Source organism: Kwoniella dejecticola, chromosome 1, assembly GCF_000512565.2.
Source record: "Kwoniella dejecticola CBS 10117 chromosome 1, complete sequence".
NCBI classification, from domain to species: Eukaryota; Fungi; Basidiomycota; class Tremellomycetes; order Tremellales; family Cryptococcaceae; genus Kwoniella; species Kwoniella dejecticola.
Genome location: NC_089301.1, coordinates 1,605,387 through 1,623,768, shown reverse-complemented (window position 1 = coordinate 1,623,768; position 18,382 = coordinate 1,605,387). Strand labels below are relative to the sequence as shown.

At 47.0% G+C, this 18,382-nt stretch overlaps 8 protein-coding genes across 8 annotated transcripts; 4 read left to right on the top strand and 4 right to left on the bottom strand.

Annotated features, from left to right (window-relative positions):
* Positions 1-757: 757 nt before the first annotated feature.
* Positions 758-3,713, top strand: I303_100610 (uncharacterized protein; the record flags this gene model as incomplete). Its single annotated transcript, XM_018403984.1, has 8 exons — positions 758-1,045; positions 1,112-1,282; positions 1,450-1,554; positions 1,636-1,719; positions 1,785-1,859; positions 1,935-2,015; positions 2,077-2,322; positions 2,382-3,713. 8 exons carry the CDS (start codon positions 758-760, stop codon positions 3,711-3,713), a joined length of 2,382 nt encoding a protein of 793 aa, XP_018266638.1.
* Positions 3,714-4,129: 416 nt separating this feature from the next.
* On the bottom strand, positions 4,130-6,139 carry I303_100609 (uncharacterized protein; the record flags this gene model as incomplete). Its single annotated transcript, XM_018403983.1, has 10 exons — positions 4,130-4,200; positions 4,347-4,482; positions 4,579-4,651; positions 4,751-5,014; positions 5,090-5,220; positions 5,297-5,458; positions 5,533-5,596; positions 5,661-5,755; positions 5,837-5,941; positions 6,008-6,139. The coding sequence occupies 10 exons, from the start codon at positions 6,137-6,139 to the stop codon at positions 4,130-4,132; spliced, it is 1,233 nt and encodes a 410-aa protein (XP_018266637.1).
* Positions 6,140-6,539: 400 nt separating this feature from the next.
* I303_100608 (uncharacterized protein) lies at positions 6,540-7,925 on the top strand (the record flags this gene model as incomplete). The annotated part of the gene is made up of 8 exons (XM_018403982.2): positions 6,540-6,607; positions 6,683-6,740; positions 6,808-6,826; positions 6,955-7,389; positions 7,493-7,512; positions 7,586-7,654; positions 7,729-7,788; positions 7,872-7,925. 8 exons carry the CDS (start codon positions 6,540-6,542, stop codon positions 7,923-7,925), a joined length of 783 nt encoding a protein of 260 aa, XP_018266636.2.
* Positions 7,926-8,227: 302 nt separating this feature from the next.
* On the bottom strand, positions 8,228-9,450 carry I303_100607 (uncharacterized protein; the record flags this gene model as incomplete). The annotated part of the gene is made up of 5 exons (XM_018403981.1): positions 8,228-8,410; positions 8,499-8,591; positions 8,753-8,880; positions 9,022-9,223; positions 9,403-9,450. 5 exons carry the CDS (start codon positions 9,448-9,450, stop codon positions 8,228-8,230), a joined length of 654 nt encoding a protein of 217 aa, XP_018266635.1.
* An 873-nt stretch (positions 9,451-10,323) lies between these two features.
* I303_100606 (uncharacterized protein) lies at positions 10,324-11,816 on the bottom strand (the record flags this gene model as incomplete). The annotated part of the gene is made up of 10 exons (XM_018403980.1): positions 10,324-10,564; positions 10,631-10,785; positions 10,891-10,961; positions 11,025-11,136; positions 11,200-11,258; positions 11,376-11,447; positions 11,533-11,554; positions 11,619-11,642; positions 11,705-11,712; positions 11,768-11,816. The coding sequence occupies 10 exons, from the start codon at positions 11,814-11,816 to the stop codon at positions 10,324-10,326; spliced, it is 813 nt and encodes a 270-aa protein (XP_018266634.1).
* Positions 11,817-12,388: 572 nt separating this feature from the next.
* On the top strand, positions 12,389-14,204 carry I303_100605 (uncharacterized protein; the record flags this gene model as incomplete). The annotated part of the gene is made up of 11 exons (XM_018403979.1): positions 12,389-12,424; positions 12,540-12,638; positions 12,730-12,850; positions 12,919-12,929; positions 12,996-13,035; positions 13,098-13,270; positions 13,350-13,402; positions 13,478-13,487; positions 13,560-13,691; positions 13,778-14,023; positions 14,091-14,204. 11 exons carry the CDS (start codon positions 12,389-12,391, stop codon positions 14,202-14,204), a joined length of 1,035 nt encoding a protein of 344 aa, XP_018266633.1.
* Positions 14,205-14,830: 626 nt separating this feature from the next.
* On the top strand, positions 14,831-16,260 carry I303_100604 (uncharacterized protein; the record flags this gene model as incomplete). Its single annotated transcript, XM_018403978.1, has 3 exons — positions 14,831-14,912; positions 15,016-15,167; positions 15,337-16,260. 3 exons carry the CDS (start codon positions 14,831-14,833, stop codon positions 16,258-16,260), a joined length of 1,158 nt encoding a protein of 385 aa, XP_018266632.1.
* A 438-nt stretch (positions 16,261-16,698) lies between these two features.
* On the bottom strand, positions 16,699-18,275 carry I303_100603 (uncharacterized protein; the record flags this gene model as incomplete). Its single annotated transcript, XM_018403977.1, has 3 exons — positions 16,699-16,710; positions 16,801-17,382; positions 17,475-18,275. The coding sequence occupies 3 exons, from the start codon at positions 18,273-18,275 to the stop codon at positions 16,699-16,701; spliced, it is 1,395 nt and encodes a 464-aa protein (XP_018266631.1).
* Positions 18,276-18,382: the final 107 nt, after the last annotated feature.

The following is an 18,382-nucleotide window of genomic DNA, read 5'->3' as shown; positions in this document are numbered from 1 at the left end:
CCTTTCAAACCAATTCGCACTTTGCAAAACACCTCACTTCAATTCCACATCCTCATGCTCGATGTGAGGTTTCTTTATATTATATACCTTTCAATTGACTATACCACATAATTTTTTTTCCTTCTTATGACACTCAATCCGATCCACGCAAACATGCGACAACATCAAAACATCGACAAAGACATCCAGCAAGTACGATACCATCGTGAGATCGTAGCTTGTATATAGTCCATCATCATGCACCCATGTCTTTCTGCAATGTTTTGTGAGGGCTATGGTCCGAGGGAGCACGACGCATGGTCCGCTTAGTGCCGCCGGTAATCAGGTAACGTTAACCTACCTACGTAATATCGGGTTTGTGCGTGGTCGTGTTTTGATTTTTCAATAATGATCTAATCAGAAGTGCACTACAAATACTTTGAGAAGCATCAAAGCGGACGGTGCATCATTCAACTTGAATCTGAATTTGGAGTACATATGCTTCTCAGCTTCGTCTGACGTCGCCTTGACCTCATTTTCGTCTCAGTCTCAGATATAAAGGGCTGCAGGAAGCAAAAAGCATGCCCAACGCCATGCTCTTTTCAGCTTAATGATTAGGTACTCGTACACCTTGAACTCTATCTTGGTTGTTCGCTTGTTCACTATATACCATCCGCTATCCAGCCAAATCGTATTCTAGGTTGAATTATACTCCACCTTGTCCTGCTAACATAGGGTGGGGAGTCATCCGACTGAGAAGTCAAGTAGATTGAGCAACATGATCTTGGAAATCACGTTCATCCTCCTATTGATACTCATCGAAGCCCCTTTAGTCGGTGAGAAGAAGAGTTCGAGGAGATGTACGTGTGATTGCGGTTGTACCCACGAGAAAATCCCTTCGCCGTATCCTTCATCGCCTATCACCGTCGAAAGCAACGAAGCGACACTGAACGATGTCGAGGGTCAACGGGGGCTCGAGGACAGGGTTGAGGGGACACACGATAGGAATGGGAAGGGAGAAGAGCCTGAGTACGTTGGGATGGAAGATGATAATGGATGGGATGATGTGAGTCTTATGAGATCCTTTCCATCGTCAAGGGTGTAACGCGAGCTGATCTTAGTGAACCTACAGACAAGTTACAAATCGACCTTCAAGAAGTCGTATCAGCCGAATTCTTCTACTTGGTCGTCAGCGTCCTCAGAACGATCCTTAAGTAGATCTAGATCCGACAAAGAGAAAGAAACTGAATGGGACTACTCGACTCGACCTAGACCACCTCATTTTGATCGATCGGCTCCGGATGTGAGTAGATTCGAGTAGACTTCTGGGATCGAGTCATTCTATCCTACTCTATTTCATCCTTTATGCGACCCTGAGGTGAACCTAGACTGACCAATTCAATCATACATCTGAACCCTAATTTTACTTCACTTACCCAACCACTCTGTGTACGAACTTCCGCTCTATAGAGAAAAGCCTCCTTGCGAAGTCCAAATAGGAGAAACAATGATTATGGTGAACACTGGTGCGCATCTTGTCACAGATCATTCGTCGATCTGGCAGCTATACAACAAGTCAGTCTCGCACATATCAGGTACAATGCCTACTGTTACCTCTTGAAGGTGGAGCTGACGACATGTCGTTTACGACTCTAGCACAACCTTGCACTGCATTCACAGCTCACTGCGCCGTTGACATTCGCCGTACGAGCTGGCACTGGTCGTGCGATGACCCCCATTGTAAGCACGCCTTCTTCATCATATTCGTTTCCGCACCAAAGACTCACTTGGTTTCCATGACACAGATGCAGTCAGATACCTCGACGAACGCCTGCGAAGTGTGTCAAGAGGAATTTCAAACTCCCTTCGCTGTCCAAGCGGTATGTTGCCCTCTGATTCCACCTCGCTTGGTGTTGGTATTTCGAAGCTGACGTTATGCCGTCTGGGGATTGTAGCACAAAGAGACACACCATCCCTGGGCTGTCTTCTGTACCGACTGCCTGATCACATTCGTACATGCGCAGGACGCTCAAGATGTAAGCTTGATCGGGGCCGAATATCCCTTAGCATGGCCATTGGCTGACAGTGTCCGCTCAGCACTACCAAATCATCCATAATGCAGAATGGAATAACCCGCGACGAATCCAACGTATGCTAGATACTCTCAAAGGCTCTACAAGCTCGGGTCCAACTCCCTTCATACCTCGCACACATCAGATTCAAGGTGGACCTACTTTCGATTCACCGGATCGCCCGTTGGTTTTCCCTACGCATACGATCCAGACGTACTACGAGTGCGACGAATGCAGCATGATATTCGGAAACCCTGTTGAACTTGACAAGGTAGGCTGTACTTCGGGAAGTTCGCCTTGGCTGAGCTGACTTTTCCGCATGGGTCGTAGCACACAGCAACTCCTCTGATCCACGGCGGTAGACTATACGACGAGGCAGATTTCCCACCTCTCAAAGCCACGATCAGCGAAATCGCCGAGCAAGTCAGCCCCGTCATTGATGCGGTTTCCTTAACAACTCGACAAGACAACCCCGACGAATGGGGTATGCCCTGCTATACCATGGCAGAGATCGGATCCGATGCGGTCGATCACGTTTGGGCTCCTCAAGCAAGACTGTCACCGGAAACCGTTCTTTCCGACGACGACTCTTGCGCAATCCCTACCAGAGCGAAAGAGGATAATGCCATGTCAGAAAAGCCAGACCTGAGCGAGGCAAATATCCCGGCCATTTCGAACCCAGGCGCCGAAGAAAGCTCTCAAATCGAACGGGTCCCTCTCCGAGTAGAGGCCACGATTGCTGTCTCAGATTACCAAGATTCATCAGACGTCAGCCCACAGGTCTCGACTATAGTTGACCAAGATGATCGAAGTACGGATGGCTTCACCACGGAATTCGTAACGGATGCACCGGGTGCCGTCGCGTCGATGAGTCCAAAGACCCCCATTCAAATCGTACCGTCAAACACCATCCTCACTCCGTATGCGAAAGCAGCTCTGGCTTCAGCATCGCGAATATCAGAATATCCACCGCCAGAATTTCATGACGAGGCTGACGTGGAGAACGACTCGAAACGCGAATCTTACGTTGACTACACCGACGAAGAACCGAGAGTGATAGGAGGCATTGAATGTCAATTACCCTCAATGTTCTTCTCGTCGACTTCCCCGAAAAAGACATCCACCGAAACATGGTCTCTCTGCTCGACACCACCGCTCACCTTGTCCGGAGAATCAAGGTCCAACTCCACGAGCGACTCACTGATTATCGAAGAAGAAGATGGATGGACAGCTAATCAAGAGGCGTACGAAGTGACGATCCCACAAACACGTAAATCCATGTCCTTGGATCTTGGTGCAGTGGAAAATGGCAATCGACCGAAACCGAAGAACAGAGCTTTGACTGGCCGACAAACTCGAATGATGATGCGCTCGAACATCAACCAGAAGCACAGACAAGAAAGAGAGACTTTCCTGACTCCCGCTCAGAAGGAGATCTACGCTAAGAGAGACAAAGAGAAGAAGGCAATTAAAGCTGCACTTCAACCTGTGTTCGAGAGCGAATGGTCAACTATAACTACTGCTTCTTCTTTGCGGCCTACAGGAGGACAAGGCGGGAGGATCGTGAGAGAAAGTGCGTGGGATAAGACGGTACGAGAAACGCAAGAACGAAATAAAATGATCATTGCCGCTGGCGCCGAGGACGTCTATGGTGGTTGGTAGAACCACATAAGTGGGTGTGTGAAAAGGAGAAGTGGTCCAACAAGTTGAAATTGGTTCAGTTCTTAGAGCTTAGGAGCAAAGAATGCAATAAAAGAAGAAAGAGCCGTTTGACAGGCCAAAGGGAAATAAGCATTGATCGATGAATCGACCTGTGAATTTGTGTCTTGTATATACATTCTTTAACACGCGTATTATCGTCATCACCCTCATGCCGATTGTGTTCATTTACATGAATGCCATCATGATCAGCGTTTTGCCTTTGACGTACACATCGCAGAGATAATGAAAGGCTGGATAGAATGGATATGAGGATCGTCGACCTAGCTCGGATAGCCAGCTGCATCATTGAGAGAGAGAATGGTTCATGTACAAAATCGCGTCTATTATAGCTACAGAACCGATATCCAGAACATTGCTCATCGTCTGAGGAATAAAGCGATTATCAAGACCAGAATAGCCAATAACACAGCTATCACGCTTGTTGAGACTATCCAGGCCAAAGCCAAATGATTAATCAGATTAGCAATGATCTTGCCGCCAGATCTATTGACAAGATGTACGTGTATTGGTGAGAAAGAGGGGAAGGCTGAAATAGAAAAAGAGAGAAAGAGAGAAAGAGACAAAAAGACTCACTTCCTCCGAAAGAGGCGGGTACAACGATGACTCGTATCGTGTTATCTGCACTTGCCGATACGAGCAGTGATGCGGACGAGTTGAATTTGAGGGCTGTAGGTGGGAAAGAATGTGCGTGGAGGATTTTGAGTAAGGGCTGCGTTACGTAGAAGAGTCAGACAATTGTCGGAAAAATAGTCAAGTAGTCTCATAATATGCAAGTCAACGAATACCAATTTGGAACTGGACTCACTGCTAATGTTTTGGAGTCTAATATACCAATGGACAAATCCGAACATCCATACGCCAGTAATTTCCCATCCTCACTGCGAGTAGTAACCAAACCAGCGTTCAGCCGATCATCAGCAAATGCCCTCTGTATGCATCTGCCAACATTGTACCGAGGCGTAACGCAGGACACTCACCTAACATCGAACACTGTGACAGGCTTAGTCCCTACTTCCCTCCTGGAAATCACATCCCATTTCCCGAGGTCATCGCCCTTCTCTTCCTCCTTCTCCTGCTTAGCTAGGGTTTTGAGCTCTTCCTCGGTCAGAGGCGATTTCGAGGGCGACGCAATCAGCCCGAACGACACCACGAATGATTTTCGAGGTGCGCCTTTCTTGGTTGCGCGCGTGGCGTTGAGGACGGCGTGGATCGTCAGTGGTGTAGAGGAATTGCGGGAGAACCTGGAACGGCGAAGCATACGTTATAAGTTGTCATCCTTTGTTTTGTGGGAGAAATTAGATTAGGAATCAACTGACTTGGCAGATCTGAATGATACAGGCGAGATATCTAAACTTGGAGTAAAGATAGTTTGTTTCAATTCCAACTTTACACCGGTTTCCGATTTGATCTGATATATCGACATCGACTTTGTAGTGGTTACTATTAACTGTAGATGAAGACCCCCAATCAGCTCACACGCAATGAAGTCAAGAAAAGAAAAGAGACGTTGGGACTACACATACGAGATCTCCATTCTCACCGCCCCAATCTAGGTCTACTAATTCGTCATCTACTCCAAAGGTAGGTACAACTATATCCAGCGAAGGATAGCTGAGTAAAGTCACTTTATCATCCGTTGTTCCGATGGCCAGTAACTTGCTTGAAGGCGATAATGAGGTGAATTTCTGCGGGCGAACATGGCGATGAGAATGACAACATGAGCAGTTGTCGATGCTATCAACCAGAACAAGGAGCTCACTTGGTAAGGATAATCATCAGACCATTCAGCTTGTATCGTCTTCTGACCATTGACGAAGTCGACACTATGGTCCGCCTGCAATCAGTGACGGCACTAATTGGGCACCTGAACCTAGCTAGTCTACACACCTTTCATCAGAGTACTTGTACACCCTACAATGCTGGTTATTGCCCTCTTTCACGATTGACGAAGAAGCATTGACACCGGTTATCAATTGTTTACCCTATGATCACACAGAATTCCCATCAGCTTGCTTCACCTTTCCTTTGCGTGCGGCTTCCCAAGCTGAGGGGGAGAAACATACAGCTTTATCTATCGCCAATGTCATTGGAGCATCTTCTTCGCTTGACAGTGTGAACTCTGATAGGTAGTTGACTGATTTACCGTCCTTAGAAACTTTGCATACTTTCTACGTGATTCGTATGTATGACTCAATTAGCTGAATTCGGCCTCCGGCACGGTTGAGAAGACTGACCAGCTTGTTCTTGATTCCACTCCTACTTGCCCCACCTCCTCCACCAAGTATCAACGTCTCATCATCTGCCCAATCTAGGCAATATACGGGGAACGAGGGTGTAGGATGCGGATGATGCGATGTTCTGGTCATTGTTGATTAAGCTTCTCCAACGTTGACCACTCGCAGAATATCAACTGGTCGTCTGAAGGATGTTTGTGCCAAATATCAGATGATTGCGGCTGTCCGAGAGAGAGAGAGAGAAAGGCGGATAGGTTATCGTATCTTGGTGATCTAATGGCCTACTGTTGTTGTCATCATTTCACCCCTCAATCCGACATCATGACGCGTAACATATGAGATTACGTAATGGTCTTTCAAGTCAGGTGCGGATCCGTTTGATTCGGCTAGGCAGAGATGGGAAAAGCCGAATATCATGCAAGACCCAGCCGATTCAAAACGAAACAACAGCGCTTGTCAAGACTGAAAGATTCTTCATCCTTCATTCTCACGTTCTATTGACCCTCTTCATCGACGATTGCAAGTAAAGACGATGAGACCCACTCTACCACGACTAGTCAACATCCTCGTACCTGTGAAAAGGTCGATCGACTATGCAGTGTATGTCAACCGCAGCATTTATTCAAGTCGGCCGGTGTGAAAGAAAAGCTAATTTGAAATCGGTTGATTGTGTAGTAAGATCAGAGTCGCTTCTGATGGGAAAGGGGTCGATACCAATGTCAAGCATTCTATGGTGAGTCAGCTTCCGGGCAAGGGAAAATCATTCCAAGGTCAAGAAGCTGACGGGCTTCCTCTGATAGAACCCCTTTGACGAGATTGGTAGGTTCACTGCTCATTGGCTGCAACACCTAACACTATACATGTCCCACTACCAATGATGTCGCTCCTTCAATACGGAGTCAAAGTCCACAATGAAATCATGCTGATGCCGCCTCGACACTCGATAGCCGTCGAGGAAGCCATCCGACTCCGAGAGAAGAAATCCGTAGCCGTGGACTCCATCACCGCAATCTCCATTGGTCCCGCTAAAGCCGTCGACACCATCCGTACCGCTCTAGCTATGGGTGCTGATGCAGGCATACACGTCGTCACTCCTGAGAACGCCATCGTGGAACCTATTGCCGTAGCGAGTGCCCTGAAAAAGGTGATCGAGGACAAGAAGATCGATCTGGTGATTATGGGCAAACAGGCTATCGACGACGATAGTGGATCAACAGGTGGGATCTTGGCTGGAAAGCTGGGATGGTCTCAGGGTAGTTTCGCTTCGAAGTTGGAATTGAAAGAAGGCGGTCAGGTCGATATTACAAGAGAAATCGATGGAGGGCTGGAACAGATCTCGAGCAAGTTGCCTGTTATTGTGACTACTGATTTGAGATTGAACGGTGAGTGTTATTGTGATCTTTCCTGTTCTGCCCCTACCCCGTCCGTGTGATCGAAACGAAAAAGAACCCTTGCTGATTGTTGATCTCGTGTATTGTGATGCAGAACCCCGATATGCTTCTCTGGTCAGCTTGTCTTCTCACGTAGTCCACATGCTTCACCTGGATAAAAACAGCTGACATGCAATCGGGATGCTAGCCAAATATCATGAAAGCTAAAAAGAAGAAGATCGAGACCATCAAACCGGAAGATCTGGGTCTGGATTTGGTCAGTCACCGTTTCTCCTCCTCTTCGGCAATCGATACACCTTGGCTGTTGCTGATGATCGATGACTATCGTAGACGCCTCGATTAGAAACTATCTCCGTATCTGAACCCCCCAAGAGACAGGGCGGTGGCAAGGTGAGTTCAGATCTACGGTCCAACCCAGAACATAGCCCGCAAGTGGGATGAGGCAGTTACTGATCGTGATATGGACAATCCAGGTCGAATCCGTCGACGAGCTGGTCAGCAAGATGAAGGAAGCTGGTGTGATCTAGAGGTGGCTGTCGGGTAAGGTAAGGTAGTGTAGATGAAGTATCACAACGCATGGATCAATCTCCTGAAAATACTTTTGAGCGCTCAAATCGTCCTTGTTCACGCTCACGGCACACCCCGAAATGCTAAACATGTATTTCGCTTTCGCTCTGATTCATTGCCTTGCATCAAGGTCTATTGTACTTCTATCTCTATCTACTCTATACCGATCATCATATCACATCATTCCCAATCTCACATGGAATTTCCAGCGATCCATGATTCTCCTTTCACTGCAGTTATTGACGAGGACATGGCATTGGACCTAGTCAAAGAAAAACTTGGTCCTGTTCTCAAGAGGCTCAAAGGTCTTCTCTCCCTTTCCAGGCTGTCCAGGAGGTCCGGAGGGTACACCGAAGGGCAAGATCGCCGTGTTTTTCCATTGAGGGGAAAGATCAAGTAACTTGTTGACGTCGGTCTGTACTTGAGGGACGAATCCACCGAAGTGCTGTTAACGCAAACCGTAATCAAGGATCAGTCTTCACAATGATTTCGGGTTCACTTGGACTAGCTGTGTGAGAAAGGAGAGGGCTTACCTGTAAGGAAGCGCCATAGCCCTCAGCTTCCAAGGCTGTCCATACGATATATTGTAGAATCCCAGCGGAGTTCTCGGACCAGATGGGGAAGTGCTAGGCCGACCAAGAAACAATGAACATCAGCTCAGTTCCAGTCAGTCTCAGCCTTAAAAGGGGGTAGATGACATGACAAGGGAATGATACGATCCCAGTCAAGTGTGATAGGTCAATCGAGAATGCAGTGTACGATGTGTACCATGAGAAACCAAACTCACCTGGGATAAGAAAGGCATCTTACCAGCAAAGGCATTGATGACATCTTGATCTTCGAAGAAGATGACGGAGCCGTAGCCCGCTTTGTACTGGGTCGCAATCTTATCTGTCCAGAACGCTTCTTGCTCCTCTGCGAAAGCATATCGGATTGCAGTCAGCATCGACGTCCTACTTACTAGCTCAGATGGAATTCCAGGCTGGATTGTCTAACGGTCTATGGTTGCGGTCGACTGGGACTCCGACTCCGACTCAGACTCAGACTCAGACTCACTATTCCCACCTAGGGTAGGTTTATAAGCCTCCAAAACAGTATCCCAGAGCTCTTCATGTTTCTTTCCCGTAACTAAGACCGCTCGGGATTGTTGCCCGTTGAAAGAGGTCGGCGCGAATTTGACTGCTTTCTGGACGATCTCTTTGAGCTGGTCGTTGCTCAAGGGGGATTCTTTGGTTAGGTTGTAGTATGATCGTCGGTTCTAAGTGGAGCGAACGGCGAGGTTTAGGTCAGCTATAATTACGGGTACAAGTGCAAGTAATATACAGTGGTAGCGTGGACGTTTGCTTTTGCTTCTCTGGACGTGTATGTAGGATGTTGAGATGTATACTCGAGTACGACTACAATGCTGTGTATGCAAGTGTAGGCATCCAAACTCACCTCGATAGCTTCGAAGAAAGCAGCTGATTTAGATTTGACCTCGGACATTCTTGCGGAACTCGTATTGATTGAACGGGCGAAAGGGTAATATATACCAGCGACTAAAGGTCTAGGTCTGACAGGGGATGTGGTAGTGATTGAAGCTCTTTGAGCGATGAACTTGACCGATCGGGTGAGTAAGTAAATGATGAATAGTACTTTGAAGGTGAGCTTGAGTAGGCTGATGAAAGTGATATTGGCTACCTGATTATTGAGGTTGTCGTTCGCTTGTTCGTTTGTACGTTTGTTCGTTTATACGCTTGTATACTATATGTAATTGTATGAAGGGGAAAGAAGATAGTCGGTACATCCTCAACAAGCCCGCTACCGCTATTTATAGCTTTCTCTTGCCGTCCGCACCTCGCTCCGCCAGATTGCTCATCTTATGATACTGCTAAGGGCTAAGGGGGAAAGATGATCAACTAGTTATCTGACCCGTCGGAAATTAGTAAATTACCAGCTATCACATCATCTTTTCAGGGTCGTCAACCATCCTTTCGGGCGGATTGGTAATCCCACTAAAAAAGGCTCGGTCATCACCGAACTCATCCATTTGTAATCAGCGAGAAATCATGGATCCGTTGGGAACACCAACACTACACGAATTGATAATCGCATGGCCCTAGTCCAATGCGATTCCGTTCTATTCCTGGACATGCTCTGAGTAAGCACAGAGAATTAATTCTACATACATGAGGATTCGACATTCATGGCTAAAGTAGCACGTGTACGGGACCAACTAATTTAACTACAACGAGCGGACTTGATACCATAGACATATATGAAGTCATCGAATCAATTTCAAGTAATACGCAATAAACCCCACTCCTTCGGAAAATCGTTCTCCGGCTTTCCGGTGTCACAATGTCACGGCTATAGGGTTTAAGCCTTCTTGGCTTTCTTCTTCTTCCCCCCTTCGTCAGTGCTTCCGCTCGTATCCCCGTTGGTCGTCTTCGTAGCTGCCACAGGTCTTTTGATGATCTGTCTGACTGGAGTTGGGAAAGCTACAAACTCCCCCTTTTCGACATCTACAGCTTCATCGTCATCGTGGCTAATGTCCAATTGCTCTTCGAAGGCAGGCACATGATCGATTTGTCCGCCATCAGTGAGCATGCCGAGCAATCTGTATCATACGTCAGCAACCCTCGCTCTCCGATTTCAAGTGACTTCGCAGAGAGGTGTGGCATACTCCTTGTATATCTTCCTTCTGTCAGTCCATTCTTTCCTCCACTTGTTGAAATCTTTATCGATCTGCTTCGTCTCTTCGGCAGATAAAGGGTTGATGGCAGCTTCGCCATCTGACGTAGAACGGAAAAGCGCGAGAGCTTTCAGGGTAATGTCGTTCTGCCCGGATCATCAGCACTACTCAGGCGACGGCGAGTACAGGAGAAGCCACAGTCAGGCGGGATACGTCGTCTGGGCAAAGGTCAACGAGTTTGGTTTGCTCACGTCAGCTTGGACACGCTCGATTTCCTTAGCGAGATCTTTCGTTTTAGGTAAAGCTTCTTTACTCGACAGAGCTAAGGTGAATCGCAAGTATCAATGGAAATCAACATAGCCATGGTCGGATTCGCTGTCCTCACTTGTTTGCAAAATCTTGAGCTCTTTCCTCTTCTCTTCCAGTTCATCTTTGGTACCCTTGATCTCCTTATCGAGAGAAGCGAGGTCTCCGGGATCGAGCACGTCGAGAAGGGACTTTTTGTGGTTGTGACGGATGCGATCAGCTGTTGATGTGCAGTCATGCGCAAGACAGCTAACCTGATTATACAGGTATATAAGTTGTTTCCCATACGGTTTTACGGATAGTTGACCTTTCTCTGAATATCAAGAGCAATGTCAGCTGCTGTCACCTTTGGACCGGTATGAGTACAAGTATAAAAGCGAGAGAAGGAAGATGATCGATAATGATTTGCGCTTAGCTTAGATCAGCTCACCTGCAAGCGTAGCAAGTACTTTAACAGCAGCAGCTTTGGGTACTTTATTCTTGAGATTTGCAGATACATCGGCTATATCGACGAGTGGGGATGATCTTTTGCGTGAGCGGCGACTATGGATAGGATCATTGAGTCAAGGCAAGGAGATGATACTTACCATTTGCGAAAGGGCGATTGGTCTGTGACAGCAGGAGATGTAAGCTATGATCTCACGTCTTCACAGTCACTCAGCTATTAGCTCACTTCTTTCATATAGCTGAGTACCATCTGTAAGTATCATGAATGAGCTGTTAATCTCTCGCAAAGCGTCTCCTTACGCAACAACTCACCTCTTCAGCTGTGTCAAGGTAGTATAGTCAGTTATTCAGTGCTTCTCCGGGAGTGCAGCTCACCTTCATCTCCCTTGACTTGTTTCTCCTTGACTTCCTTCTTTGGCGCCATTGTATTCGTGAGTATCAGTACGAGGAGAATCAGTAAGAAACGAAGGGGGCAGTCCGAACGTCAACCTATGTGCTTTTGAAGAAAACATGAGATACGAGGGAAAGAGGAAATTGCATATGTGATTTGATGGGGACAATACGAATACACAGATTAGAAAGTGATGAGATTAGTCAACTAACAAGTATTTGATGGCAAGCAGAAGGAAAAGGCAAGTCGCGTTCATGTAATGTTCAGATCCACGTGCCTGTCTCCAACATGCACATGGTCCGTGTCAGCCTGATTTTGTTGCAGAAAGTGAAAATGTGGGGAAAGAGCCTGATTCCTCCCTGGTAATCGCCGCTTGAGCCTTTTTTGGAGAAAGTGACGATTCACGATTGAAGATTATAGATTATGCTCCTTTCTGTGCTTGTGCTATTCAACTACATATGAATCGCACTAAAGACTGAAAATAGCTTGTCAAGATCACCATAGGCAGGCGAAATCCCGATCTCGATATATCCTCATAGACAAGACACGACTGGACAGGACTCTTCTCGCTCGGCGCATACACCAGAGATAGATAGATCCACAAGATGCCGCCCAAGAGTAAAGCACCGAAAGATGACAAGGTCAGTTCAGTTGTCGGAGCCTACTTGGGAGATCTTACTCTCCATCATCTCCAGATCGCTTGAAGATGTAAGCAAGAGAGATTTAGCTGATTCTGATTGCGGGATGATCTATCAGACCTTTGGTATGAAGAACAAGAACAAGTCTTCGAAGGTGCAAAAGCAAATAGCGACGATTCAACAACAGCAAGCCAACGCAGGAAAATCAAAAGCCGATGTGAGTATCAACACAACATCATAGTCGAATCCATGATCAGTCGGTAGGTAGTCCAATGCTGATGTCTACTTTTCGGGTGACGGTAACACAGAAAGCGAAAGAAGCGGAGAAGCAGAAGAAGGATGAAGCTAAGGCAGTAGCATTAGCGAAGAAGAAAATGGAAGCTGAGCTGTTCGGCCATGCTCAAGTACAGAAAGTGCCATTTGGAACAGGTGAGTCAGCTAGCCGTCACGTACTCTATCGGAGTCAGAGTCTGAGCTGACATGATGCTGTATGATAGATCCAAAAACAGTAAGCTAATTGGTCATATCCATTTCTACAAGTATGCCAGCTCAATATGTTATACTGTTCACCTAGGTGCTCTGTGTATACTTCAAAAACGGTCATTGTGAGAAAGGTCAGCTGTTCTCCCCGCGAAACGCTGTGAAACGGACGTCCAGCTGACACAATAGCCAATAGGAAACAAATGTAAATTCTCGCATGACCTGAATGTTGGACGAAAGGTGGAGAAACTCAATATATACGAGGATGCTCGAGCACAGAAGAACGCAGATACTATGGATACTTGGGACGAGGAGAAGCTGCGAAATGTCGTGACGCAAAATTCGGTCAAACAGACAAATGCTACGGATGTGAGTATACGTTGAGATTATGAGGACATCAAGAGGAGGATCAGGCTTCGAACTGACTCCCGTTCGCGCATTTCCATAGATCGTCTGCAAATACTTCATACAAGCTATAGAAGACAAGAAATACGGTTGGTTGTGAGTTTGAACTTCCCGGACTTTTTCCTTTTAGCGTTCTGGTTTCGGGTTCGAGCTGACCGAATCTATGCGCAGTTGGGAATGTGTACGTTCAGCTCCATGGTCCCGGCAAGAGACCTTGTTTTGACATTCCAAGCTGATGATCTTTACGGTGTAGCCAAATGGAGGAGACAAGTGCATGTACCGACATGCATTACCGCCTGGATTCGTGTTGAAGTCAGAGAAAAAGGCAGCGGCGGAAGCAGCTAAGAAGGACAAGATATCGATAGAGGAGTTCTTGGAAGTCGAGGTAGGTCAAGCGATCATCTGTATCTGCATAGCCAGCTTCGAGGGAAGCCCTCAGCTGATACTGTCTGTGATTTTTTGCTTTTTCAGCGACATAAACTCAAAGCACCTCTTACACCGGTCACACCTGAATCTTTCGCTCACTGGAAGAAGACACGTGTAGAGAAGAAACAAGCTGAGCAAGAGGCAGCGGAGAAAGCTAAAGCCACTCAACGTGCGGCGGGCAAGATGACGGGTATGACAGGAAAAGACATGTTCGAATTTGGTGGAGAGCTGTATGAGGACGAAGATGAGGGCGAGGAAGATTGGGATATCAGTAGGATGTTGGCTCGATACGTGAGTCTTTCCGTTTTCATACCCCTTCTGATCAGAGTCAGTGCTGAAACTATTCATGCTCTGGCAGAGGGAAGACGATACTCGACCGGATGGGTATGATGACAACCAACGTATTGAGGAGGAAGACGGCGGTGTGGAGCAAGTCGTTAATGGAGTGGAGGGTGTTAAAGTCTCAGGTTGATCGGACGAGACTGGAATAGTTGAAGAGGATGAGATTTTGTAGCTCTAGATAGCATGGGAAGGTGCTCGTGGATAAGTGGACTTGTCATAGCATATTTTATACTGCATGGTACGGCGGTTCCTGTTGAGATGTACATATTATCCTATGCTCGTCAGTTGCATCTAACCGACTTGGGGTTGATAATAACCAGCTCATGATCGTTGAATGCAAAACCAAGTCGGATGGTCAAAATAACGATTTGAGGTCCATTTATCTATTTAATTTACATTTTTCGGGATCGACCGATGACGTTTGGACGGTTGGACCACCATTTATACATTTAAGCACCGCTGGGGTGCTGCTTGTTGCATTTAGTCCGAATCCAAATCGTCCAACAACTCATTTCCGTTGTTGTCATCATAGAGCAGTATAGATCAAGCATACAACTGAGTTACAGGCAGACCGCTGCTGCTTTGCTTTCTCCTCCACTCCAATTGGCAAGCAAGAGCAACGATCAATTTCGGCTTGACGACCAGATCTGAACGGGAATTCGCGGCGTAGTTGTACTCTAGCTATTGGATCATCACACAGCGATATTTTAGGATTCAGCCAGACAGGCATCTCGGTCTAGCAGGGAGGGCGATGCGATGTCGGACATACAAAGTATAAAGATCATATCGACAGAGGTGGTAGACACGCCGAAATCGCATGTAGTATATGTGATTCAAAGTGAGTCAATCAACCTCTATTCTCATCGTCCCAAATGACATTGACATTGGCATTGACGTTGGCGCTAATGATGGGACTGATCGTACGATCGTACATCGCACAGTATCGACGCCCATACGTGCGTGGACTGTCAGTCGGCGATTCTCAGATTTCATCGCCTTGAACGCCGAGTTGAAGTCTACAGTCGGCAAAGATCCGCCAGGACATCTGCCTGCTAAGAGCTGGAGTCTGATAAAGGGCGTTGGGGATGAGAAGGTGTGTAACAGGACAAATCAGATCAGATCAGATCCAATCGACTCATCCTACTTTCCCTTTCGATTTCATGACTATCATCATACTCGCACCTAGCTCGCAAATTGGATTTACATTCACTCGAAATCCGGGACTCCAAATATCAAGCTGACTCGATTGACTAATGACATAGCTGATACATGAACGACGCATCGTACTGGAACAATACCTATCCTTGATCCTAACTTCGAAAGACTCCTCATGGCGCGATGCATACGGATTCAAAGATTTCCTCTCCGTACCCTCTCATTCCAATCTGAGTAACCACGGCCCATCCTCTTCTAGCTCGACCTCGACGACGACGATGACGACGACGAAATACACCTCGCAATCATGGTTGATCGAGCACTCCTCCCTTCAGACCCTATTGCGCTCAGCTCGGTCGGCGTTACTCAAGAGAGACGCCTTGGCAGGGATGGGCGATTCCGTCGGGTCCAGATCATCCTCTATCGAAGCTAAGAAGATCCTGAAAGATTTATCGTCTCGTATAGATATCTTGGAGAATGCGTTGGGCGGCTTAGCGCTGGGGGAGGGAGAGAAGAAGAGGAGGGAAGAGATGATTGATCAGTTGAGAGTGGAGAAAAACAGTTTAGGCAAGATGGCAGAAGTTGGAGTTAGGACTAATTTGACTTCGTCCGGATTTTCAAGAGCATCAGCCTCGGAGGCATCGAATCATGGAAGTGGATTTAGTAATTCCTCGAATACGACTGCTGGAGGATCCATGAATTCGATTCCAGGTGGATTCCCAAGCAATAATGGAGGCGTAGGAGTAGGAAGGGTGTTCGGAGCCAAATCACCTCAACCTCCTCAAGAGACAGCCGAGACTAGGCCGTTAGACGATAGGGGCTTAATGCAATTGCAAGCGACCAAGATGGAGGATCAGGACGATCAGTTGAAAGAACTTTCGAGGGTGTTGCAAAGGCAGAAACAGATGGGTGAGGAGATACATCAGGAAATAGGAGAACAGAATGAGATCTTAGATGAGATTGAGAGTGGGGTTGACAAGACGGGTAGAAAATTGGGTAAAGCGAAGAGACAGCTTAATAGGTTGGGATAGGTTCAGACTTAAGTTCAGGTTGGTGGGATCAGCAGACCTAAGTTGACTTGAAGGTCTCGATGGTAGTGAAAGCGGGATGAGGATCATTTCGTCTAATTTGTACGCGTCTAAGTAAGATGCTTACGGTCTTGTACTTCAGGAGATTGGTAGAGCAGGAAGAACCATGCTCAGCATGTCGTGTTGTAACTATGTCATGATCTCTTGTGTTATATATACTCGATATATGGTAATCGGTCGGGATGAATGGTCACGGAATTCATGCATAATACTAGTATACATGAATACATACATACACAATAATATGATGACGACGGGAACATGATGTCTCGCTCAAAATACGATACAGATATACTGGGATAATGTGGGGTTACTCGTCAATGCTTCATTGTTGCTGGTGCTGAATTAAACTGTTCGGTGATATCTCGCTTTCTCTCTCTCTCAAGTCTCGCCCTAGGACAAGATCGACAAAAGTCGCATCAGCTGTTGTATCTTGGCGTAGAACAAAGAGACACAACCTATAGCTGTTACATGGCAACTTACAGTCAATCCCAACTTCTTAGCCGCTTCCCACCCAGCTGCATTCCTCGCCTGCTTCTTAAACGGCCTAATCGATTCTGCAAGCTCGATCCCATCGACTAGACATTTGATCTTCCACAGCAGACCTTGATTGGTCTGTACCTTTTCTTCTTGCCAGTATAAATCCCTCTCCTGATTCGCACAGAACATCGATACGAGATTAGCCATCCCCATAGCTTTTTCATCGATCTTATTCAGCTCTTCCTGATTCTCCATACTGATCACTCGCCCGTCCAAAGTCGAGCCGATTGTGAGGTAATGTTGTTCGTATTCTTTCTTCATGTAATTATAGAAGAAATCGTACAACGGCTCGTACATCTCTCTTAACCACTGATCGATCTGCTTGATACCCTCGTCCAACCTTTTTTCGGGGGGATAAGAGAAATACAGACCTGCGATATAGGCTTCTACTAAAGCTGCACGAACGTCTGTTTGAGCGCGAAGAACGGGAAGTAGCTCGGGATGACCTTTGAGGCGTTGAGGGAGGTTGTACAATCCGGAAATGTGCGATAAGGTTGCGTTGGATACTAAATGGGCTTTGAGTTTCTGGTAATCCATCCATAAGATAAGATAAGCTCAGTCATTGGTGGACGTACTTGCCATTGCCTCACCTAAGAGGATGCAAGTAGTTGACTTACTGTAGCTGTACCGATAGTCAGATTGGGTCGGGTTTCATGCAACCAGGTAGTGACTACCATCCCGAGAATACTATCGCCGACATGCTCGAGCTTCTCGTAATGTTTTGAGGGGTTATCGAGCGGATCTTCGAATCGGCCCTTCTGCCTCTCGAACAGACTCTGGTGAGTGAACACTTGCGCGAGCAGCTCGGGGTCCTCGATAGGCGGCATAGGCGGTAAGGCAAAGACGGGTAATTGCTCGACGGGAATGAGTAACGCTTTGGCGGTGGGTTTCTTCTTGAATCGCTTCGAGGGCAGAGGCAGCGGTAAGATGGGTATAGGTACTTTGGGCTTGATGTCGTTCGAGGAAGATACAGAGACCTCTCTTTCCCTCTTGATGTCCATGCTATTTACGCCCCCCAAGTGAGACTGGGAATCAGGAAGCTCTTCGGGGATCTCTGATTCCGCTTTCCTCTTGCCCAAAGAGACACTGGTCCTTCCCGTATACTCGGAGCTTGGATGAGCTACGCCTTCTTTTGAGACAGTAAGTGGCCTTTCCTCGACCGTAAGGATCGCTGGTGAGAGCAGGCTCTGAGGTGGTGCCTTCGGAACAGGGGTGTAGCTTTCGATTTTGATGGGTCTCTGAAAAGGTTGATTCACCTTGTTAGGCGTCAACACTGCCCTGCAACTGGGTTCGGAAGGCGTCACTGGTGTGTCATTCCTAGACGATCTGGAAGAAGGCGGCATATCTTGGGCGCCCAGCTCAGCCTGAGGCGTAGTCTCTTTGTGTGTCGCAGAAGGAATCCATAGGGTGTTGATCATGATGTTGCACAAGGGTCGATAGCCAATGATCGTAGCCTAATACAGCTCACTCACTGCTCAGCCACAATGTTGTCGATAATATTCCGATGGCTCGACTACAGAGAGTG